At 35.2% G+C, this 26,391-nt stretch overlaps 1 protein-coding gene across 1 annotated transcript in view; it reads left to right on the top strand.

Moving 5' to 3' along the window:
• The window catches only part of LOC105617609 (nesprin-1), a 91,754-nt gene that overhangs the window by 5,395 nt on the left and 59,968 nt on the right, over positions 1–26,391 (top strand). Inside the window, exons 2-23 of the mRNA XM_012199166.1 lie at positions 4,219–4,280; positions 5,380–5,475; positions 5,547–5,630; positions 5,700–5,792; positions 6,439–6,617; positions 6,697–7,099; positions 7,284–7,430; positions 7,534–8,074; positions 8,341–10,024; positions 10,100–10,208; positions 10,303–10,317; positions 10,626–11,673; positions 12,448–17,988; positions 18,144–18,432; positions 18,722–19,241; positions 19,365–19,813; positions 19,950–20,145; positions 20,599–20,673; positions 21,459–21,611; positions 21,941–24,188; positions 24,360–25,671; positions 25,835–26,198. Of these exons, the coding sequence (XP_012054556.1) occupies positions 4,219–4,280; positions 5,380–5,475; positions 5,547–5,630; positions 5,700–5,792; positions 6,439–6,617; positions 6,697–7,099; positions 7,284–7,430; positions 7,534–8,074; positions 8,341–10,024; positions 10,100–10,208; positions 10,303–10,317; positions 10,626–11,673; positions 12,448–17,988; positions 18,144–18,432; positions 18,722–19,241; positions 19,365–19,813; positions 19,950–20,145; positions 20,599–20,673; positions 21,459–21,611; positions 21,941–24,188; positions 24,360–25,671; positions 25,835–26,198 (15,608 nt within the window). The remainder of the gene's footprint in view (positions 1–4,218; positions 4,281–5,379; positions 5,476–5,546; positions 5,631–5,699; positions 5,793–6,438; positions 6,618–6,696; positions 7,100–7,283; positions 7,431–7,533; positions 8,075–8,340; positions 10,025–10,099; positions 10,209–10,302; positions 10,318–10,625; positions 11,674–12,447; positions 17,989–18,143; positions 18,433–18,721; positions 19,242–19,364; positions 19,814–19,949; positions 20,146–20,598; positions 20,674–21,458; positions 21,612–21,940; positions 24,189–24,359; positions 25,672–25,834; positions 26,199–26,391) is intronic.

The following is a 26,391-nucleotide window of genomic DNA, read 5'->3' as shown; positions in this document are numbered from 1 at the left end:
TGGCAACGTCTGTAATATATTACTTAAATAAGATGGTGGCTTATGATATATTATGTAAGTTTTATAATTATTTTTTAAATTATATAAAATTAATACATTTATAATTTAATATATTTATATTTATTAAATCATATAGAATATTTTAATATTAATTTTATTTTTCGTAATAGATTTTGTAATGAATTAAAAATGTTTTTTAAATTAAAACTATAAATCCGGATTTTTTAATGCATCAATTTCTAAATCAATTAACAATTAATTAATTTAATCTAATTAATTTATCGAATTATCCGATTATTCAAATTCGATTATTCAAATCTATAAATGTTATTTTAGATTCAATTTATCATATAAATAATAAAAATGAAAAAAATAACAATAAATCATAATAAATTAAATATTAAAATAAAGTTTCTTTAAAATTAATTTAAAAAGTACGATTTGCAATCTATTTCATTTCTCGATTTATAAGTAAAAAAGCTTCAAAATTTGCTAGGAAATTTATAAATCGTAAAATTGAGACACATTTTTAAGACAATCCGCGCTCATTCTGGTTCTTAACCCGTAAACTTTCGTTTGTGGTAAATACACAATGGGTGAGATTTCCTGTTGTTACGTGATTTTTATGACCGTACAGTTACCTTCCGTGACACTGTATAATGAGACCCATTCGCTTTTATGTATTTCTTTTTTCGGAGCAGTTTCTCACAGGCAAACACATGAACGGAACGAGTGCTCTACCATCTGGAATTGTCACGAAAACAGAAAAAATCACGACATTTGATATACGGTCGGTTGAAATTAAACTTATATAATCGATATTTTGTATTTCTCTGATTACAATAAAGATGCACTTTTTCTCTATACATGATATATAAAATAATATTCCAAGAATTGATAAAGAGACAAACACAAATTAAGCATCTTTAAAGAGATTACATACAATACCATCTGTATTTTTATTTTTTAAAATGATGAAAACGATTAAACAAATACATTATAAAACTGATTGTGAGCCAACTGCATGATTAAAATTATGTTGGCACAGTTTCATAATGATATTTGTGATATATGATTATTATATATTATATTTTCAAAAACCAAACGCGATTTTTCTCAAACATATTTTATGACTCATATATAACAGCCAAATTTATAAAAAAATATACAAAAAAAATTGATATACGGAATAACATTAAACAAAAATAAAAAACACGCAGGCAGAAAAAGCGGGTAAAGATAGAAGCAAGGAAAAATTATGATATCGATTCCTGATGAATGTCATCTGGTATTAATATCCGTGATTAATATTTTTCGATTCCAGTAATTGAATCTGTTATTACGCAAACAATTTTTCGATCACAAGTAAAGGTACATCAGTTGGTTGAGACGATTACGCAGGTAGCGGATTCTCATTCTCATAACACTGGTGACATAATCGCGGATCATCTTGTCTCAGAATCCTAAACATTACTCTAGAAGATGAGAGTGGCATGCGCTTTACAGAATAATATTTCCACTCCTTTAAAACGTATTTATTTTGGATGTTGGCGGACATAAACGTCCGACAAACATCATACAAAATTCACTTTACGCGATGCAATTTCAGATATTTTCGAAAGCGAGAATACGTTTAGTGGACTTTTTCATGCGCATCACGCCTCGAACGGCTGAATTTAAAATTAGAAATGATATAAACGCGAGCTTCTTACAAACGGTTGAAATTACACACTATATTAAATGATGTCGTATTATAAAACAACTCGATGAATCATACGAATGAAGATCAATTATTAACTTATTCTAATCATTCTGTTGTAATTATATTTGTGAGCCAGTATTATAATATAAAGTTATACATATTTTAGTTATCATCAATTTTTCACCTTTATTTCAAAAATCTCAAATATTAGAATTATTTATTGAACCAATAATTGTTATATTTGAAGTAATTTTTGAACCATTTTTGAAATATCGGCTATTACATATAAAATTATTTCAAACAGAAAAAATAACAGTGACATTTATTTATTTCTTTAAATCTCTAAATCTCTAAACATAATTCTTCATATAATACACACACACACGCGCGCGCGCGCGCACACATATATATATTGTATATATATATATATATATATATATATATATATATATAAAATATTAACATTTTAATTTTGCTCGTTTATTGGTAATATTTAATTTGTTTGCTGTGTCAAACAATCGAGTGATTCTATATATAATTAGTTCTAAACTAACATATAATTTGTTATAAAATATTATTTGAGTTTTTAGAAAATGTTAATTTGCTATAAAAAAATTAGACATTAAAAACTGCTTGAAGGAAGAGTATTTATCATTACAATTATCTTATTCATAATGAAAGTTTAGTATATTATCTTTTAAAAAAACTAATTGGTCGCTAATAAAATCTGTGCTTTACATGATCTCACTTTTGACATTGAGTGTAGACATGAAAGTGAACCCTCGAAAATTATCGTTATGCATCAAATGTATGTATCGCAGGCACTACATCTCACGTGTGTTTTGCCGAACGATTTACCGTAACCATGACACTCACGATGAATGATAATGAGAACGCGTGGGAATATCCTGCCTTTTCAATGTTACTGGACTGCACCATAATGCAATGTGGTCTGCAACTTTCGCCTACGTCTCGTGGTTACGATTAAACATCTACCGCGGATAAAGTAACGATAAAAACCGATGATAATAGTTTCTTACAGTTCCCCATACATCGCGAAAGTTCAATAGGTCAGTATTCCTCATCTAAGTCGCTAAAAGTATGTTAATAAATTCTATAAATTTTCCTTATTCCACAAGAACGTTCTAATAATTCTTGTATATTCGAGATTACATCGCCTTTAGCGTTTCTTATCTTTACGTACGTACTATATTCTCATTAATCTTATCGAAAAGAGAATTCACAACGTAATATAAAGAGCAAAAACTCATGTGAATATTTTCTCGAGCAGAAACTGCAAATTTATTAAACTTGCACGCCCATATTTTTCCAAGGCAATTTTTATACTTACAGAAAAATTAACGCGCAAACTTATATCAAGAAGTCCGATTTATGCAGCGTTTTCTGAATATGAGATCAAACGAAAGAAGAAACTTCTGACGATTCTTTGATTCATAAATCAGAGGCACAACATAGAATAAAGCAACGTGTTTTCGTTAATTACCGACAGTAATTTTTTTGTAGCTTACAGACTGCACATAATGTGTATGCAAAACGATCGCATTACGACACGAAGATATAATATGCCGCCATGAAAGACTTGATGAAAAGAAACATTGTTTCAAGGCAACAGTGTTAGTGTCTGCTGGTGACATCAAAGCCGTTTTATTTCGGGAACCGCAAATTTTTGCTTCCAGGAATCAATGTCATTTCGTAAGCAGATGTGTGTGTCGACGAATAAAAAAAATCTCAATAATATGCACATATTAAATATTATTATGGTCCGGGATATCTTTATTGAAAGATAAACATCATCCCGGCTGGCATTTTTTCATACGTGAAAAAAATAAATAAATTATTAAAATAGAGAGAAATATGAGATATTTTTACCAAGAAATTTTTTCAATTGCTCCAAAGAAAATAATAAAGAATATAATAAAGCAGAAAAATACGTGAAAAGAATTCTTGCATTTTGAGAAGAGTTTAAAGTCTCTATGCAATAGAGCGCATTCGTCAACCGTATTCGACTTGTTTGTCGACTTGTATGATTAGTTTTTCTTCCTGCCGAATCGCGTTAAGGACGTGCATATCGCACAAATAATTTATGTGACAGTTTAATGTTCGCTTCGCGATCATGCGCCTGTGAATTTATATTAGTTGCATATTCATTATCGCGCGTGTGCCTGTAGTGCGACGTATACAGCACCATAGCTGGTAAGATATAATAAAGTGACGGCAGCTTTAAAAATAAAACGGCGCTAATGTATTTCGCATAATCCTTATAATTGAACTCGACGATTCACAAATGCCCACAAGCAATCGTGAACACTTCCATATGTTCTTCTTCAGCTCAACATTTATCAAATATATATATAGATATCTGAATGAATAATTTATATCCGTTCTTTCAGAAACATATATCGTAATATTCCAGCTCTTTAATTTCACGAAAATGTATTCTCTTCGAATTAATTTACAGCGCAAAATTAAAATTTGTTTCTCGTTTCTTTTTTCAGACGAACAAGAACGCGTGCAAAAGAAAACCTTCATAAATTGGATCAATTCTCATCTCTCGAAGGTAAGTGTGTCAAGAAAAAATACTTTTTTTTGTCACCTTCAGAAAACGCAATGAAACAGATTCATACATGGCAAATAGCACTTTGATATCGTGCTCCGTTTCACCGCCAAGTACTTGATAATACAACGACAGTTTGTAATGAGTTGACTCTCGTTTTTTTCTCATTCGAAGTTACGTAATGCTCTCGATCCTTACGTGACGCATAATAAAACGTGACGTGGACTGCCTCTCGTATCGTGTTATCGAAACTTGAACGGCTGATTTAGCCCGTACCTGGCTCTTGAGTTTCGATGCTCCCCTACTTCCGCATCCTTCAAAACTTGCCTTACTGCGGAAACCCAACTCGTAACATGTATGCATCAAAGGCAACAAAGTTATTGAAGGCGAGCACCTTGTTCGTCCTCGTACCAAATAGCTATTTCAGTAAAAAAATCGTGTATCATCAAATAAAGAACAAGTAACATTGATCTAGGCAGCATATCAATTCAAAAATTAAAGTGAAAACAATAAAAGTTTAGCTTAGCACAATATGTAGCACAAATTGCAGTATGCAAATTGCAGTCAGTGCTGAATTTATTTGAAAAAGTGCAATAAGTAAGCACACGTATTGCTACTATACTATTGAACATGCGAATGTGAACAATTTTTCTATGATTGGAGACTGCTGAAGATTGAATACAGTGCAGAAGGCTTGAATACAGTTCAGTTATTTATTTTATTTTATGTAATAGATCAGTAGACACTGTCAAAATGTATTTGTATATGCGCATCAATTACTGCGTTTTAAGATTCTTGCCCGTTTTTTTATTTTATGTTATTTGTTGTTAATATTTCAAGAGCCAATTTAAATTTAGACTTGTAATTAAAGTATTAAATATTATTATATATAAATTAAAAAATATTAAATTATAAGTATTTAATAAATTATATAACATTATATAACATTAAATTTCGAATATGTGACAATTTTTATTATCACTAGATATATATAATTTAATAATTAATATTTTTAAATTACACAATGTTTTTCTTACTCATATATTTGAAGAATATATAATCCATCGTGATTACACAATTGGTAAATATTTGTTTTCTGTAGAGAGTTCCTCCGCTTCGTATCGATGATTTAATCGAAGATCTTAAAGACGGCACGCGTCTTCTCGCCTTACTCGAAGTTCTTTCAGGAGAGAAACTGGTAATGAAATATTTGCGTTGACATTTGTAAAAAAAACATTAAAACCAGTTGTCTAAAACATGATCTTTCAGCCTGTAGAGAGAGGCCGTAATCTAAAGAGACCGCATTTCTTGAGTAATGCCAATACTGCGTTGCAATTTTTACAAGGCAAGAAAGTGAGTATTTCTATTAATTTAATCGTTGAAGAAATCGACAGCCAATTTCTATATTTAATATTTTCACAGATCAAATTAGTGAATATAAATTCATCTGATTTGGTCGACGGACGACCACCGGTAGTATTGGGCCTAATATGGACTATCATTTTGTATTTCCAGGTATTATATCATTCGAATATTTTAGTTTATACTTAATGATATTTTTTTATGCAAAAAAGCACCAGTATACTTAGTATGCGGTAGCTGCTTAAATATAGCGCTCGTATCACGTATTAAAGTACTTCAACAAATTGCAGCAGCACCACATTCTTATACCGCCGCAACGAAGATTAATTTATACTTTTTAATTTTCTTGTTCAAGCTGTAATAATCGTAGTAACTCATCTTACTAATTATAGTTAGTAATTAAACAAAATTTAATTCTGAGATATATTAAAAATTACATAATTTTATTTTAACAAAGTAAGTTTTAAATTATGTGAATTATGATAAGAACTGAATAATGCTTTTTCTACAAATTAAACAATCATGACTAAATGTCTTCGAATAAATTAATCCTTGTTGCGAGTAAAGTAAATTATGTCACTCTGCTAACTATATGTATTCCAATAAACAAGCTACGATCGAAGGATCGCAAGCGGGTGAGTAGTAAAAAAAACAAGATTTTGAATGCGATGAATGATCATTCTAAAAGAGTAAGATTGCACCGGCATGATGTTGCGCATTCTATTAGGACGCACGCTAGATTATCTTTAGACTCGACAAGGAGAGGAAACATCATACCAGTCCTCGGAATTTTTTTTAGATCGAGGAGAATACTAGAGCCCTCGAGTATCTTGGACAAACATGGGGCAGTCAGAGCAGCCTCGAAAGCTTTGGTACTCAAGGTTCGGCGGCAAGCGAAAGAAAACGCATCAGCAGCGAAAAGTGGAAGCAAAGTGCACGGAAAACTTTGCTTCAATGGGTCACCAATGCCTTGCCGAAGTCAGTACTTTGTTAAATTACTATTTGTGTAATACAACTATATTTTTTTAATAATATTATGTCGGGATGGATTCCTTAGGGATGTTGGTATTAAAGTTCGAGACTTTGGAGAAAGTTGGAGAGACGGAAATGCTTTCTTAGCCATTATCGATGCCATAAAGGCTAATTTAGTAAACATAGCAGCTATGAGAGAAGCGTCGAATAAAGCTCGGCTAGAAACAGCCTTCCAGGTTGCCGAGATCGAATTAGGTATTGCCCGATTGTTGGATCCTGAGGACGTGGACGTACCGCAACCCGACGAAAAATCGATTATGACATACGTTGCCCAATTTTTGCACAAATATCCAGAACCAGGAAACACAGCTCCTGATTCTTTCGCAGCTATACAAGAAGAATATGACAATCTTCTTAAATGGCTAAATGAGAGAGTCAGGCATCTCGAACAACTTGATAGAACAAATGCCTATCCACAAAGTTACCCGGTACTTTCATAATATCTCAACAGATATCTTTATATAAATCTTAATTTTAATATTTTAACGAAATCATTTATGTGATTCTACTTTAATCATTAAAATTAATGTTTGGCAAATCATAATATTTTGAGATTTAAAAAAAGATAAGAAAATAAAAATAAAAATATATTATTCTTTATATTCTTTTTAGGAATATACGCTGTTTAGAGCAGAGACTGATGAGAAATCAATTATATATAAAAAGATGCAAAGTTTGGTCGATACACCTAGTATGATAAGTATCACACGAGATTCTTGGAGACATATACAAATGTTGTGGCAACAAATGGAACTCTTTGTAGGTTTTGAAATTTATGTCAACTTTTTGTAGTTTCTCTAATTGAACGAATAGAACTTAACGTTGCAGGAATTTCTTTTTAAAAAATATCATTTTTCTCTAGATGCTGCATTGGCTTTGGTTACTTGATTCAGTGTTACCGGGAGAATTAGGAGAAGTTGGTAGATGGTTAGCAAGAGCTGAAGCTCTCTTACATTCAGACAATAATATACCACAAGAAATGTCAGAAAGTACGGCGAATATAATCTCGAATAAGTTAGAAGATCATAAAAAATTTTTCCTCGATTTACCGACAATGACGGAGAAATTCCAACACGCCAAGAATTCGCCGTTGGCGCGACAAGTCCGGCCTGAACAATTAGATAACATGTCCGCGCGCTTCGATAGTTTGCCTGATCGTGCCGCTAAAAGAAGGGTGAAATTAAAGTTCTTAGAACACAAATGTTGTTTGATTGCTTTCCTATATCTCGTCGAGACCAAATTGAAAGGCTGGAACATTAAATATGGGACGGAGGAGAAAGTGCATCAGATGTTGGAGCAATATCGTAACTTTGTTTCCCGAAATAGAATATTCCAGGAATTTCAAAAGGCTTACTTGGATATGCAGCAAGTCGCAGAAGAATACAAGCGTGACGTTGATATTGGTAAATGAAAATATTTTAAATAATTAAATAATTAAAGTAATTTTCAATTATAGGTTAATATTCATTTAAATGTGATAGTCAATAATAAATTTATTAATAAATACAAAGGATTATTAACAATTAAATATAATTACATCAAATAAAATAATTAAATAGTAGTTAATTCAAATATAATAAATTAATTTTATTATATATTAAAATTCCTTAAGTACGTAAACAATAACTTTAGTCTCATCGAAACAGTATTATAAATTCGTGCTTTTTAGATCGAGAAGAGAACCTCAACGTTGATCGTTTTATGCGCGAGACGGCCGAAAAATGGAAAAACGTGTCGATGGATTTGCGCTGCGTCCAGAGTATGCTCGAAGAAGTTGTCGCATATTGGCGTCGTTGGACTATTGTCTCAGATGAATTCGAAGCATGGCTACTTCGTGCTGAACCTGTCCTGAATCTCCCAGAGGAGGAAAGAATGGAGTTCTTTCAAGATATCAGCGTATGGAAAGATAAGCATCAACAATTGTCGGATACTGTAAGCTTTCTAATTGCCACATCCGATGAATCGGTAGCATTTCGATTGAAGGAGCGTTACGCGAATCTGACAGCAAGATGGGAACAGCTCTTCCAAGAGGCCAAACAGTACATGCATGCGGGTGATCTCATTCGAACGAGAAAGGATTACAAGGCGGGAGTAGAGACTTTGCAGAATTGGTTAAGAGATGCCGAGGCTGCTTTATCGACTACCGGATTAAGCTCCACCGAACGGATCAAAGCTTATGGAGAGAAACTGCAGACTCTTCACAATGAAGTCGAGGACATTGAAAATCTCTTTAAAAATATCAGTAAAAAATTCCAAACTCTTATCCAGGATTTGTCCCGCGACGAAGTCGATAAGATGATGAACACTCTAAAGAAAGAGAAAGAAACTCTTGTTAAGGTACGCGCTTTGATTCCGATGCAATTGCACTTGTATCATCAATTATTGGTGCAACAAGAATCTCTAGAAGCAGGGCAGAAAGAGATATCTGCGTGGTTAGATGAAGCCGAAAGTTTTTTGGCCAACATCAATCTCGCGGGTGGTAGAGACGTTGCCTTGGCTCAATTAGATCGTCATAAAGCCTTTTTCTCGAGAACACTTTACTATAAATCTATGCTGGAATCTAAGAATAAAGTATTCGCTAACATCGTCAAGGCTGTGGATAGTCATGCCGACGTAGAGACTGCCGAAGGTGGAGCTATCTTAAGAGAACTTAATGATCGATTTATTAAGGTCTCTCAAGCGGCGCAAGTCTGGGAACAACGTTTGCAAGAATCTGTGCGCCGTTGGACGAAATTTAAAGAGTGCGAGCGACAAATCTCTGAATGGCTTTCGATTGCAGAAACAATGATCAATGAAAAGCACATTGATAATCGTCAATCCGTCGAATATCACAAAAATTTCTTCGGCAAAGTCAATGAAAAGTGGATACAAGATCTCGTGAAGGCCGGTCAAGATCTTCGGAATGTATTACCAGTTGATCAACAACTTCCTGTCGCAAAAACGGTAGAGAATCTTCAGAATCGTTGGAGAGAAATACTCACTTTTGCGCCGCTTCATTTGATGAAGCTCGAGTTCCGCCTAGATGAGGCTAGCTTCCTTCAATATCTCAAAGAAATCGAGATGGAAATTAGTTCTGAGCAGCAAGCACTTATTAACAATGACGATGTGGATGGTATTCAACAGCGCAATAAAGAATTTTTCGTGAATCGCGGCACCGTTCTCGAAGTCGAGCGTTGTCTACAGACCTTGAAAAAGATAAGTGATGCTTACAATAAACTCAAGCCAAAAGATACTAGCTTGGTTGATGCCGCGCAAAATGCCGAACGTTTGTGGGAAGAAACTGCACAAAAAGTGGAGAACTTAAGGGAACAATTGCGAGAAATTCCACAACAATGGGCAACTTATAGACAGAAGTAAGCACTTATTTAACTTCAGTATAGTAGATTAGCGCCAATTTCTTCCTTTAAATAATGTGCAATTAATTCTAGGTTCGATGAGATGGTACATTGGATGGACCATGTTGACAGTACGTTGAGAACCATTTTACATGAAGTCAATACTTTAGAAGAATTTGAGAAAGAGAAGACTATATTTCAGGTTAGTATTGGCTAGTTTCACATACAATTCCTCTATCATGTCATTGAAATATTTAAATACTTTGCTTCGCCTTTTTTGCGTTCCTTCCGGATAGCTCCAGACCTTGACGGTAAATATACGCGCACTTCTATGTTTAATTATTCTTTTTAGAGCTCTTCACTTAAGAGTTCAATGATGATTTCTCTTGAAATAAAATTTTTAATGAATACAGATTTAATTTTCATTTAATTTATCCATAAATATTAATCAATAATTATTAAAAAAATAATTATTAAAAAAAATTTTCTGAGAAAAACAGTACTTTTGTTTACATGTCTTTTTCATCTCTTTCATCAAATGTTGATAAATCACTTTAGTCAAATAATTAATATAAAATTAATATAATTAATATAAAAAAATATTATTGATTGTTCACAGAAAATCTGTCGCGAAGCTGATAGCAAGCGTGAAGAAATGAAATGGCTGGTTCAAACTCTCGACAACTTGACATTGAATCGTTCGGATCGCGAAGCACTCACTGCGCAGCAAAATTTGGAGCAACTGATAACTCGATATAAGAATTTGATTCCAACGATCGAAATTACAATGACGAAGACAGACATCTATTCGAAAAGTTATACTTATCGTAAAGAAGTACGCGAAGTATGCACTTTGTTGCGCAAAGTTCGCGAACAATCAAAAGTTGAAGTCACACCTGAGGTTCCTGAAAAATTACAAAACGCCGTGACTCATCAGGAATCCCGTCTTAATCAATTAGAGCAACAGCGAGCAACCATTGTCAGTATGTTACAACGCGGTAAAGATCTTCTGAAAGATCAACATGCTCCACCTTTCGTCTCTTCTGAAGTTCAACAATTAGAAGCTAACTGGAACGATACATATGGCCAAAGCATGGAGATATTAAAATCTTTAAAAGAATCACAGAAACTCTGGAACACTTATCAAGAACAAAAGAACGAGATTTTGAGATTGATTGAACAAGCTGAGAAAGAATTGCGTCAAATTGAATTAGCATCTTATTACGATGCCGCTCAAGTATCCTCCGACCTGCAGAAGAAACAGGAATTCAATACAAATTTGAAAAAGTCAGCCGAAGAAATGATAAGGAAATTGCGCGAAACATATACTAATCTTTCTCAAACATCCGCACCATCAAGCAAACAAGAGATTTTAGAAAAAGAAGTGACGGAAACTGAACAGAAGATAGAACACACGTTAAAGATTGTGCGCGAAAAAGTTGTTTATCTTCAGGAACATAGCACTCAATGGAATAAATTTCAATCAAAGCTTGTGGAGCTCCGATCTTGGGTTCAGCAAGCTGCGCCTCAATCAGTTGCAAACATAGAAGATTCTACAGCATCACCTGAGGAAAAAGTTCGTAAAACAGAAAATCTACAGAAAGAAATCAAGGAAAAAGTATTAATTTTAAATGCATTAGAAGACGAATCCCGGAAACTTGTGAAAGGTGAATATACGATTTTTTGTTTGTTTTATATTGAATTAAAAACGCACAAATTTAATTTAATTTGCTTAATGTTTATTTTTTATATGTTACAGCTAAAATCTAGATATGAAATTTCTATTGTATAAATACTATAAATAAATTAGAGGCAATTTTTTTATATATAATTCTTTCATAAAGAAATATTTTTTTATATCATTCTTTTTTAGTGTTTTATAAAGATTTATTTAATAAAATAATCAGTTATTAGTAAAAAACATAAAAATGTAATTTAAATGTATCTAATACAGGATTCAGCACAATTTGCACTTTTCGGTCGATTTTCAACTTGATTCTGCCTTCCGCTACTCTTCTCACCCGTGTGCAATCCAAATGCCGCTTGACATTTAGGAGCGTATGATATAAGACTCGTAGACATAAGGTCTACTACTAACTAAGATAAGCGTTTACGCGTTGCTTCATTCTATCTTTATGTAATGAACGGAAAAAAAAGATATAGAATGAAGTTTATAACGTGAGCGCCCAAAGCGGGGACATCATGTTTACAAGCGTCATATATTCCTAAATGTCAAGTGGCATTTGGACCGCGTACAGAGTGATGAGGTGAGAAGAGCGAAAGGCGGAGTCGAGTCGAAAATCGACCGAGAAATGCAAATCATGCCGAGAGTCCTGATCTAATATTTGACAGATTTAAATGGAATTTAATTAAATATAATGTAACAACTGCTCTAAAAATATTCTAATATAAAAATGTTTATTTTTTTACATATATAGAAGACAGTGATGATACACCGGCAAAACAACTCCGTGGCGACATTGAGAATCTTCATAAGGCAGTTGAATCGTTGAATAAGAGCATAATAACGCAACGTGAATTGGCTACACAAAATCTTGCAACATGGAGAGAATATGAAGAAGGCATTCAGAAGATAAAACCTTGGATTGAACAAGCGGAGTCGAAGGCAGCTACGATGGGCAGCAAGCCTACTACTTTGGCTCAAGCCACGCAAATGTTAGGATCAGCCAAGGCTTTTCAAGTTCAATGTCAACAATATCTTCCAAAAGTCCAGAGTTTGTCAACGATTAGTCAGCAGATAACTGGAAGAACAGTGGCACCTGATGAAGTCGACGCTGTATATACGCGGTGGAACGCAGTTCATGACGTGGCAGTACAAACGACGACCAAACTTGATAAATTAGTCTCATCATGGAACACCTTCGAATCAGAAGCAAAAGAGTTTAATGAATGGTTGCAGAATAGTGAAAGGGAAGCTCTCAAAGAACCCAATGTTCAAACACCCGAAGCCGCAAAGTTAGAAAAAGAATTGGCACATTTGAAAGAATTCAACAAGAGTATATCCGATCATCAAGCTCAACTGATATCACTGACTCAAGTTTCCGATCATATTAGCCATGGTTTATCGCTAGACGGCGCCTCCGCATTGAAAGGTCGCGTTGCTGAAATGAAGATTAGAGTAAGCAAACTCGCAGACACAGTTCGACATTACATTAATCGTGTCTCTGACTCGTTGTTAGCTAGACAAGAATTCCAGATGAAGATCACCGACTTTGAAAATTGGATGACAAGATTGAGATCTAATATCAATGAGATCGGAGACGTAAATGTGGATAATGTTGATACTAATTTGCAAACAATGCATGCTTATCTTCAAGAACATTCGGAAAAACAACCGGCATTTACAACGATTTACAACGAAGTAAAACAATTGTCATCGCGAGGTTCTATGTTGGAAGCCGCCGCATTGGATGAAACTTACACGTCATTAGCGAAGAAATACAAGGCGCTCGAAGATGACTTAAAAGAAAAGAAGAAAGGCTTAGAAAAGTGGATCGAACTTTTGAACTGGCATAATGACGCCAATGCGCAATTAAATCATTGTAAATATGAATCTGAAGCTAGAAAACCAACTATCGCTGATCTCGATAGACTTTCTTCGGAACTTCAAATTGTACATACAAAGATCAATACTTGGAAGGAACTTGTCCCGTTAATGGATAGCACTCTGGGAATACATATTCGTGACAAGCAAGAGAGACCAATTACTGCAACTTCTTTACTGAATGATCTTGAGTCCAAGGCCACAGCTTTGAAGACAGAATTATCTGCTAAGAGAGACAAATTGGAGAATCTCGATGCTAAATGGGATAACTTTAGAAAATTACAACAAAAAATTACAGAAAAAATTGTCAACACTCAGACGAGCTTGCAAAATATCACATATACCGTTGATATTTGCGAAAAACTCACGCCGGCAATCGAAAAGATAGACGATTTAATCGAAGATCATCAAAGACGAGAACCGGAAAAAGAAAGCCTTCATCAAGAAGGTGACAATTTGATGAAGGAGGATCAACGAGCGATAACTAATATTCAGGTAGTAGTTTCTTCAGTGGATGGAAACTGGGAAAAGGTTAATGAACTTCTGCGTGAGCAGAGAAGGAAATATGCTGAAATGGATGCCGACTGGAAACAGTATCAGGAAGCTAAGGATAAGTTAAACAAGTTCATTGACGAAGCAAAGAACCTTTGTCAGTCGGTCAAAGATGTGTCAACTGATATTACCCAGGCAAATGTTGCTTTGGAAAAACATAAGAGAGCTTCAGAGATTTTAAAGAAGGGTAAAATATTTCTGGATAAAATGGATGGCAAGGCGCAACAATTAGCGAAAGAGACATCGTTAATGCCGAACTTCAAGACAAGTCTAATCGAATCGGATTTATCCAATATACGAAAAAAATATAACGAGATTAATGCTAAAGTAATCGATCGGACTCAAGCGTACGAAACACAGGTTATCATCTGGAAGCAGATCGAAGAAGCAAAATACGAACTTACAAAGTGGCTTAGCGACACGAATGAGGCGCTCATTGCGGCTTGTGATCGTTTACTCGACGCTGAGAATGGACAAGCATTATTGATTAAATATCGCGAGGAATTACCAATATATCAACAACTTCGTCAAGGTATCGCCACGAAGAGCGAACAACTCGTCAAACTGAATGATGACGCGAGCATATCAACTTTGGAATCCCTTAATGATTTATTGGATGATCAATTTAAGGTTGTTAAACAGGCCGCAAATAAGCTCGCGTCGTTCACCTCAACTTTCAACGAGAAAGAAAAAAATATCAGGCAGGAGTTGAAGAAATGTAGTGATACGATATCAAAGATTCGCGAAGAGATAATCAAGTGCGATGATTTAACTGGCGAGAATACTAAGATTATGTATAGAATCAATAAATGTCAAGAATTGAAGACCGAACTGGAAAAGTGCGATTACACACTTTCAGAACTTGACGAGAAATTAACAGATATGGTATCAGAATATCCAACTATATCGAAATCTAGCTTACCAAAAGAACTGCAAGCATTGCAACTCCGTAAAGACGGCGTAGCTAGTCATGCTGACAAGGTTAACGCAACGTTGGTAGCCTTCTTGACAAAACTCTATCACGAAAAGTTTGGCGCTCTGCAACGCTTAGTAGCAACTCACAAGGAAAAAGTAGCCTGGTGCGAACCCGAACAGAGCAGCGATCGTTATAATCTTGAGGTAAAGATGGCCTCGTTGATTGATGTGGAAGACGGTATTGCTGATTGCGAGACTCGAAAAGTGGATACAGATAATTCATTGACACTTCTAAGCACTGTCGAGAGCAGCGAGATCATTTCTGCTCTTAGAGACGAACGCGACAAAGTTACTGCCGACCTGGAGTCCTTGAAAGACAGCTATCGCAAAATCAAATCTGTACTGCAAGAAAATATTGCTTTGTGGCAACGATACGAATTTACATCAGAAAATGTAATTTCCTGGCTCAAAGAGAACGAGAATAAAATCAGAATGGAGGCCACGATGCTTCTAAATCCAAACGAGATCGACGCAAAGATTGCTGAAATAACACAACTTAAGGAAAAAGTCGAGAATTATGAAAACGAGATGAAGGATCTGATCGCACTCGGAGAGGAAATAACCAAAGTTAGTCCAGAATCTCGCGTGACTCAATACGTCGGACATTTAAATACGCGTTATCATTCGGTTCTTAAATTTTTGATTCAACATTTAGACAGACTCAGAGAACTCAAACAAATTAAAGGCCAATATGCTGCTAATGTAAAGGAACTGGAATCGTGGTTACTAAACGCGGAGCAGAAATTGAAAACTTTTAACGAGATCAGCGGTCCGAAACCAATGACCTTCTATCAGTCTCGCTTGAAAGAATTAAAAGCGTTTGGGGAGGAACGCGAAACTGGACAAGCAATTTTAAATCGAACAGCGGAAGCGGGTGAAACACTTTTCGCGAGGATAACACCAGATCACAGGGAACTCATCAGAAGTGAGCTACGAAATTTGCGTAGTCGGATGGAAGCATTGGCCGATCGCACAAACGTAATTTATAAGAAAATCGAGAGCGACATGATGCATCGATCCTCATTCGAGGACAAGTATTCCCAAGTAAAGCAGTGGTTAGTTGAGGCACGAAAGAAATTAGGTGACAAGCAAGATCTGCTACCGTCGCTTCAAGAAAAGAAACTCGCTTTGCATTTGTATAAAGCTATTGCACAAGATGTAGGAGTTCATCGAAATATCTTGGAACAACTTCAGGATAGGCTCGGAACAGCACCAGACGACGAAGCTAGCGAGATGCTCAATAGCGTGATTGAAGCGCATGAAAAGCTATCGGAAGACGTAGATGATAGAATCGGTATAATGGAAAAGTACGTTGCAAATCATGAGGCCTATCTTCAGACGTTCGAGAAGACGCGAGATTGGATTAACACGGTAGTAAACGAAGCGGCGCCCATCAGTGAGGATCTCTCAATAGATCGAGATGCAGCTAAATCTAAGATTGTTTTAATCGAGAACGTATTGCAACAAAAACCAGAGGGCGATAGAATTATAGCCGATTGCAATCAGCAATTAAATATCATTTTGGAGCAAACCTCGATAGCTGGTCACTCCACATTATTGAAAGGTTTTGAACAGCAGAAAAAAGTTTGGGAGGATTTCCTCCAACGATGTGCCTCAAGCAGAGATAAATTGAATCATCTATTCAACCAATGGTCCGAATTTGAAAAAGTAGTCGAGGGCCTAGAATCTTGGCTCAAACAAATCGAAATGCAGGTGAAAGATCAAAGCTTGAAGAGTACTGAGGAAACTAAACGCGCGCACTTACAAAAATTGAAATCCCTCGAAGAGGCTATCATAACAAAGGGCATAGAGTTTAACGCTGTGGTTGAGAAAAGTCAAGGCGTAGAAGCGGAATCCGACTTGGTTACTAAAGTATCTCGTCAAGCTACTAGATACCAAGCAATCAGAAATCAAGCAAAAGAAGTTGTAGCGAGATACGAGCAATATGTAAAAGAGCACAATTTGTTTAACGAAAAGTATAATCAATTCTTGAATTGGATCAATGAAGTTCAGAACGAGTTGAAGAAATATAGCGAAATTGTTGGCGATTTGGCGGTGTTACAAAGCAGACAGAAGCATATCAGGGATCTCGGTGACGTTCGAACTCGCGAGAATGCTCGTTTCGAATCTGTCATCGATCTCGGTGAGAAACTTTATGTGCACACTTCACCGGATGGTAGAGAGATAATCAGACAACAATTGAGAAATCTACGCAGCATGTGGGACGGATTTTCCGAGGATTTGCAAAGTTCGATGCAGAAATTAGATCAATGTCTAATGCAGTTCGCTGAGTTTTCATTGTCTCAAGAGCAATTAACGACTTGGCTGCGAGACGTCGAGCGCGCAATGCATCAGCACACAGAACTGAAATCATCGCTGGAGGAAAAGCGCGCACAATTGCAAAATCACAAGATCATGCACCAGGAAATCATGTCACATCAGACGTTGGTCGAATCGGTTTGCGACAAAGCGCAACAATTGGTCGATCAGACGAAGGACACTTCTTTGAATGTCTATTTGCAATCCATCAAACAGCTCTTTCAGAATATCGTCGCCAAGTCTCGAGATTTGTTAGAAAATTTAGAGGATTGTTGCGAAAAACATCACCGTTTCAATCTTCAATGTAAATGCTTCTCCGACTGGTTAAATGGAGAACGAGAAAAGCTAGGAGAATGCAATGATATAACGGGTGAACGATCTGAAATATCTCGTAGATTAACGAGCTTAACATTGTTAAAAGATGACCAGGCACAGGGAGCAGAACATCTCACCAAGTTAAAGGAATTCAGTGAAGCTGTGGCTAATAGCACCGCGCCGAAAGGTCGAGAAGTTATCAACAAGGAAGTGATTACCTTGGAAAATAATCTGCGCCAATTTCTGAATGAAATTGGTAATATATTAATATATTACAAATATATAACATATATTACAAATTTTATTTTTTGTGGTTTCAAAATTATATAGAAAAATCATCCCTGTATAAAGTTATTTAATTCATTACTTCCGTTTATCGCAGTCATTTCATTAGAAAATTTTGCTTTTCAGAATCTGTAGAGGAGCGACAGAAAGCAGCTTTGAAAAGATGGCAGAATTTTGAAGATCAGCTCGAAGCTCACACAAAATGGTTCCGTTCTATGGAGGCGACATTCCGAGATCAACAGTTGCAGCCTACGTTAAAAGATAAAGAAGCACAACTTTGCGCGTTTAAAGAGAAACGTGAGATTATTGCGCAGCAAGAGCGGGAGATAGATGAATTCGTGGACAAGTCACATAGTTTACTGCACGCGAGTGGTATTGAACGCATCAAGCCATTAATTTCCCAAGTTAGCAACAGGTATGTCGAATTATTCCAACAAGAGAACTATCTTTATATTTATCATCCTTGCATACGTGTATGTAATAAAATCTTAATAGTTATATGGCAAGTAAGAATTGGAAAAATTCAATCTCGTAAAATAAACATTTTAAAACTGAATATGTTTTAAAAAATGCATGATTTATTGTAATCGTATATGAACATTTAAACAAGTAAATAATTAACAATTTGTATAAATAAAGATATAAATAAATAAAGATATAATAAAAATAATAAGACATTAATTAAGCTCAAATTAAATGTTTAGATATCAATTGTTGCACGTGCTTAGTAAGGAAGTAATAAACCGTTGCCAAAGCATCGTAGATGATCATCGCGCTTACGAAGAAAAATTGAAAGCTATTGATGTTTGGCTTACACCTCTCGAAAAAAACTTAGCTATTTTGAAGGAAGATGAGATTGGTGGAGATCTCGAAGCGAGGAACTCGCGTTTACAAGTTTTGCTAGCCGAAAAAGAGCAAGCTGAACACCGTTTAACTAGCTTAACGTCTCTCGGTGAAAGGATTCTTCCAGACACTTCCGCTCAAGGGCGTGAAGTAATCAGACATGAATTGCGAAACGCTCGCGAAAGATGGGATCGTTTGGCAGAAGGCATCACAGAGCAACAGAAAAAGCAAGATGCTCAATCTTTACAATGGTCTAGTTATCAAGAAACTCTACAACAGATTCTCACTTGGTTAGATACAATGGAACGTGCAGTTAAACAAGATTCCTCGATGATGTGGTCCTCCTTGCCAGAAATAAGATCAAAACTACTCAAATTGAAGGTTTCTTATATCTTTTTAATATTATATTATTATCTGAATAATTTTATATTATTATTTGAGAATATATAAAAAAACACAATATGAAAATCATTAATCATATTATCTTGGAAATTTTTCTTTTAGACATTACATCAAGAAATCTTGGCTCATAAACGTCTCATCGAAGGCATTTCCGAAAAAGCTAACGCTTTGGTTCAAGTTACTCAAGTTCCATCAAACGTTCATGAAAAAGTCATTTCAGTTTCAAAGAGATACGAAAAGTTAGTGGATACATCTCAGAAAGGAATATTGAGCTTGGAAGCATTACTCAATATTTTCCACCAGTTCCACGATCTTCAGAAAGCTTATCAAGATTACCAGAAACGTCAATGGGAACGTTTAGCAAATTACAGTGACTATACAGGAAACAAAACTGCTCTTCAAGCTAGATTAGCTAAAATTATAGAGATACAGGACAGTCAAAGCGAAGGTGAAATAAAACTGAACGTCCTTGAAGAACATGTTGCGCAGAGTGCGCATACTTTGCCACCTCGCTCGCAAGAATCTATGGAAAGAGATTTAGCGAATCTTAGGTAAATATTTTAAAAAAGAAAATAATAAAAAATTATATTTATTAAAAGAATAATTTTATTTATTAAAAGAAAGAGTATTTAGAAATTAAACAATTTCATTGTCAATCACATAAATGAACATTGGATGACTTTCTAGATTCGAAAATAAGAAATTCACTACAGCCGTAAACGATGTGGTACATTGCATCGAAGAAAGAATACAACAATGGAGTGAATACGAAAATTCATTAGAACGTTTGCTTGCTTGGCTTACTGATGCCGAGACATCATTGAAGAACTATTGTCTGAAGAACACACTTGAAGAGAAGCAGGAGCAACTTGAAAAATATCAAGTAAGTTCAAAATATTATTACAACAAGTTGCATTATAGAAATGCGGTTTTCTTTTGGCTTTATATATATATATATAAATTTGATAAATGTTCTATTTAACGAATATCGATTATTTAAAGATCGCTTTGTGTTTATCCCTTATCACAAAATTTTCCCACATGAAATAGTAACATAATTTGAGGTGTGCACATTTAAAGTATCCAGTTTTAATTACGATTAGATGTAGCTGTTTTCTTTACACGCACTGACATCTTTCATACACATGAATGTAACATAAATTTTATAATATTAACGTTGTTTTTTTCTTTCTTTATACATCTCATACGATAGATCATGCATATTTTTAAATCGACGAAGAGAGGAGAAAGCCCCTATCTACGCAAACTTTTATCTCCAATCGTAGAGCATAATTATCTCTCACGCACAATGATTATGTGTAATAAAATTTCCTAGGAACTACAGAAGGTCGCCGATTCGCAGAACATGGACGTAACAGAACTGGTTGCGCTTGGCGATCATCTCGAACAAGTAAGAGAGTGATATGCAAATTGCAAATATCATTTTGTAACAAGAAATGATTGCGAGAGAGGCGGATGATTGCAACGGCTTTACGAGGAGTCTTCGACACAATTGCTCTTTTCTTATGTAATCTTTCAACTTTTATAGCTTTTATAGCTTTTTGTCAAAGCAGGTGGGAGATATCAACGCTTCACCTTGTGATTTTATTATTATATATTAAACGATATATCTGATTAGAGTAATATGAGATACGTATGTCATTTTATTAAATAAAATCAGTGTTTTTCATCAATATTAAATCTGATTAAAAATATGATTAAATTATTTTCTAAATTATTTTCTCTCGCCATATAAACATTAATGTTGTTTTAAGCACTCATAATACTAAACAATTATTTATTTATGCATCAGCTAGATGAATTTTTGTTATACTTTTGGCGGCTATCTATTTATGTTTAGTAAATATTGCGCTTTTAGCTTCAAAATTTGCAGTAAAATCTGTTTTGCTTCACGAATGGAGAGCTTCTTTGGCGTTGAAATTTACAACGAGAATAAACGAGTTTGATACATCGGGATGGAATATTAAACTCTATTTTTTATACTTATTGTTAGTGCATATTTATTCACGTTTAACACTTAAGTAATAATAATCTAACCACATTACTCAAACAGGCTTCTGCACGTAAGAAGAGAGAATTTTCTACTTCCTTATTTCGCATCTAAATTATGCGGAACAGCTCTTTAACTAGAATCTCACTTAAAAACAGTTAAATATAAATATGATTTTTTTTCAGTCACTGATTGTAAATCTCCGGCAAAATGAAGCCGAATTCGATAAAATGAGTGATGATTCGTCGGAATTGATGCAGATCAGTGGCGAAACTCGATTTTCTGTCAGCGTTCAACAAGTCACATCACGTTTCCAATCAATTCAGGCGACCGCTAAGGTAGTATAACTATATATACGATATCTTCATAAGACAAATACTATCAAAATAGAAAAAAATTACAAATAAAACTTTATTTTTATATTGTAAAAGAAAAGAATTTAATTATTAACCCCATTGCTTCAGCGCATTTAATGTAGCAGATCAAAACTTTGTATCATAATTATTATAAATTTATTTTTAATTTATTTATAATAAATGAAAATTAAATAAAATTAGTATTTTCTAATTAATTTTTTTGTGTTATCAATATAATTAATAACATCACAAAATATGTCATGGAAAATATCTTTTCTCGCAATGAAAATCTTTATATAATTCTGTTTCAGGAACTGGTAAAAAAATGCGAACAAGCAGTAATTGATCATGCTAGCTATTTAGATCGTTATAAACAGTGTTCCGAATGGCTAGCGAATGCAAGAGTGCGTTATCAGTCCTCCAAGGAAAACGTCAGTGATACTCGTCAAAAGCTGATTTCAAATGTGGAAACCTTAAAAGAGCTTTTGGCTCGTCAATCCTCGTCTACTCTCTTGATAAACAGCACTGTCGAGGCTGGCGAACGATTGTATCCTATGACCGGCACAGAGGGCCGAGAGATTATTCGTCAGCAATTACTGGATCTCCAGCAAGCCTTCGAAGAGCTTTATGACGGTATCGCTTTGACTGAACGTGAGTTACAGGCGAAGATCTCGCGGTGGTCCGGTTTCGACGAATGCAGCGAGACCTTCGAGAATTGGTTGAAAAATACAGAAGCTCAATTGAAACCAGAAATTGAACTAAAAACTACTTTGGATGAAAAACGTGCCCAATTACAGATCTATCGCACCATCTTGCATGATGCTCAAACGCATCAGCAAGACTTACTGGATCTCCGAGATAAAGCAGATAATTTGCCCGATCGTACCGATAAGATCGATCAAACGTTGAATAATTTAACGAATAGATACAATATATTACTAAAACGCGCGACGAAATTCGTAGAAAGGTATGAAGGCATAGTGAGCGATCATCAACAGTACAGCAAAGCTGTTTTAGATACGCATGAATGGCTGGATGCCACGCACAATGCTGTGAGTCTTTGGGGTGACGTGGAACTAGAGAGAGTATCCTTGCACACAAATTTGGATCGCCTAAAGAATCTATTGCACAATCTGCCGGAAGATGAATCGCGAGTGCAACAAATCAAGTCTCTGGGCGAAAAAGTAATACCCGGTACTTTGGAATCAGGACAGATAAACATCCGCTCGCAGATTGATTCTTCGCAACAAGAATGGGAAGGCTTAATCTCAGCGGTTAAGTCTACTATCGAGTCTTTGGAGAACAAGCTTCAACAATGGAGCGAATTTGAGATATCGAAGGAACGATGTTTAGCATGGATGAGAGACACTGACACAAAGTTACATGCCGTCGATCTCAAGTCCACTTTGGCAGAGAAAAAGACTCAACTCGAAAAATTACGCACTCTTCAAGGTGAAGTTCGCGCTAAAGAACTAGAAATTGACGCCGTTGCTGAGCGAGCTCAGCAACTGCATAAAACTGTTACTTCTCGCACTTCTTACATATCGGATTTGAGTATCAAATATCAACAGATTTCTAGCAAAGTCAAAGAGCTCAATAATCGTTGGCATCAGTATGTTACCACGCATCAAGATTTCGACAATCAATTGGCAGAATGCACCACATGGTTGGAAGACATAAAAAATAAACTGGCATACTGCTCTGACTTAAGCGCATCTTCGCAGAAAGATTTGGAACAAAAAATGGATATCGTACAAGATCTATTATTATATAAAGAGGACGGTTTTGCAAAGGTTCAAGGTATTGTTGAACTAGCCCAGGCTGTTCTAGCGAATACAGCTCCTGCTGGCCATCAAACTATTAATGACGCTTTAGCGAAACTTCAGGAACAATGGAGCACCTTGGCGTCAAAGATGCTAGAAACCAAAACAAACTTGGACGATTCAATAAACAAATGGGCCGGTTTATTGGAACAAATACAATCTATTAAGAAGACGGTGGAATACATGCAGACATCGATCGATGAGATTTCACAGTTTCAAACAACGATGTCAGAAAAAAGAAATCAATTGGAGAGAATCAAAGTACTCGAGGAGAAAGTTCGTTGCGAGAATATTGAGGTTGATAGTCTCAAATGCAAAGTCGCTGAGATGATTGCGAGTGGTCAGCAAGGATTAGCTGCCTCGCAAGCTCAAGATATACTGAATAGATTCGACGAACTTTTTGAGAAGATTAAATCTTTATTGGCTGAACGAGAGGAACAATATAAAGATCACCGCCTTTACAAAGAAGCTCACGATGATCTTATCGGTTGGCTTAGCCGGGCTCGCGAGAAAATACCATCTATGAAACAGAGATCACTTAGTGATAAACTAGCGATCGAGAGTGCAGTGGTACCGCTCGAAAGTTTGTTGAATAAGAAAGCTCAAGGTGAATTGTTGGTGGAACATTTGCAGCATACTGGAAATGTTGTTTGCGCCAGTACTAGTCCCATCGGACAAGAAGTTATCAGGAACGAAATACGAGCACTCACAGAAAGTTTCGAAGGATTGTTCAAAGGTAAGAGTTATTCAAATATTGTTTATTAAGAAATCAATGTTGATAATTTAAAATACAAAAAAATATTGAAATAATCGCGAGTAATCAATAATAATAACCAATAATAATTTTTAACCTACAAAAAGAAATAATTGCAATTTTAAATGTATTAATAAACATATTCTATTGCAGAAATTCAACAACAGAAGAATCAATTGGAAGCTACTGTGAGTCAATGGCGGGATTATAAAGATGAATACGAGAGACTCAGCGACTGGTTGCAACAGTTTGATATTCTCATCAAAGCTCAAAAAAATGCTCTTTTGCCGAATCTGAAAGAAAAGGAGAAGCAGGTGAAAGAAGTAAGGGAACTGCTCGATAACTTAATACAAGGCCAAGAGCAGATTGATAAATTCAACAAAACGGCTGCCGGTCTACTTTCGTCTCACTTGGATACTTACGTCAACAATCAGCTGCGACATTTGAATTCACGTTACCAGGTGCAAGTGAATCTCGCAAAAGATGTATTAAACAAAGTTGAAACCAATCTAACTCAACATCAAGAATATGAGAGCAATCTTGAGAAAGCCCGTGACTGGATCGATAATGCCAAGCAAATTATACGTCAAGGAACAGAAGCTGCCTCGAGTAGCAGTCGCGAAGAATTACAGAATAGACTTGATAAAATCCAGGAATTATTAAGAAAACGCGAGGAAGGTCAGAACCTGATACATCTCACTGTAAATTGTGGCGAGAAAGTCATGAGAAACACGCGATCGGATGGTCGTGAAGAGATCAACGCTCAGTTGAAAGAGATTCAAAACGATTGGGAGCGCCTGGTAAAAAAGATTTCAACCACAAAAGTACATCTCGAGACGAGTCTGTTGCAATGGGCGGATTACAGTTCGTCATATTCGCAGCTGCAGCAGTGGATTAGTGATCGTGAGGCTAAACTGCAACAAGTGTGCGAGCAAAAAGTTTCCAAAGCTCGAAAAGGCTTAGTTGGATTGAGCTCTTTGGCAATTGGAGAAAGAAAAGCGAACTTGCGACAAACTAACAGCATCGTACAGGATATTGTGGCGTTTGAGCCAATGATTCAATCAGTCACCACAAAGGCCGAAGACTTGCAACAAGCGACACCGGCCACGGAAATTTCGATTAAATATGAGACTCTGAGTAAACAAGCTCAAGAATTATATGCGAAGCAAAAGGAGACTGTCGAACAGCATCAGGCCTTCATCGATAGCGGTAATGAATTTGTTCAATGGGTACGAGTAGCCAAAGAGAGACTTAGCAAGTGCTCGGAGCCTACGGGAGATAAGGAATCTTTGGCCAGCAAAATCACACAGCTTAAAGTTTTACAGAGTGAATTATCTGAAGGTCAGAAGAAGCTGGAGAAAGCTTTAGAACAAGGTAATGCCGCTTGTCAGATCGCAGACGATGAAGACAAAGAAATAATCGAAGAAGAAGTGGCGCTATTACAAGAAGAATATGATAATTATGTGTAAGTAAAATAAACTTAATTTTTTAAGTACAAAAGGATATAATGATATTAGATTTTATAATTTTGTATTTTTATAATATTTTTTATAATATTTTATAATATTTACTTATAATAATATATTTTATATATGTATTATAATTTTTTATATTCATATTTATAACAGAGACTCGCTGAATAACACAAAGAGTTTGCTCGAAGTCGGCATAGTGAAATGGACTGAATATGAGGATCAATTCTCCGAAGCTACAGAATGGCTTACGCAAACTGAACAGTTAGTTCAAACGTTCAATAAATTGCAAGATAGTCTGGAAGAGAAGAAAAACGTTCTCGAACAATTCCAGATTCATTTGCAAACATTGTTTGATTGGCAAAAAGAGCTAGACCGCTTGAACATGAAAGCTCAGATGTTGTTGGAAACATGTGCCGACACGAGAATTTCTAATGCAATAACGCAACTCACTACCAAATACAATGCATTGCTATCTCTGGCTAAAGAAATAATGCGACGATTAGAATTACATTATCAGGTAATTACTATTTATTATTTATAATTATTATTTATTATTATCTAATTACATAAATATTTATTAATAAAAAATTTTTATAATTTTAATTTTAACTTATACTTCTTCATTATATGAACATAACAATGCACATATATATATATATATATATATATATATATATATATAATAATAATATACTATACTACTTTTACTT

This window comes from Atta cephalotes (genome assembly GCF_000143395.1).
Source record: "Atta cephalotes unplaced genomic scaffold scaffold00001, whole genome shotgun sequence".
Lineage (NCBI taxonomy): Eukaryota > Metazoa > Arthropoda > Insecta > Hymenoptera > Formicidae > Atta > Atta cephalotes.
The sequence above is the reverse complement of the archived record's forward strand: the minus strand, read 5'-3'. Positions and strand labels throughout refer to the sequence as shown.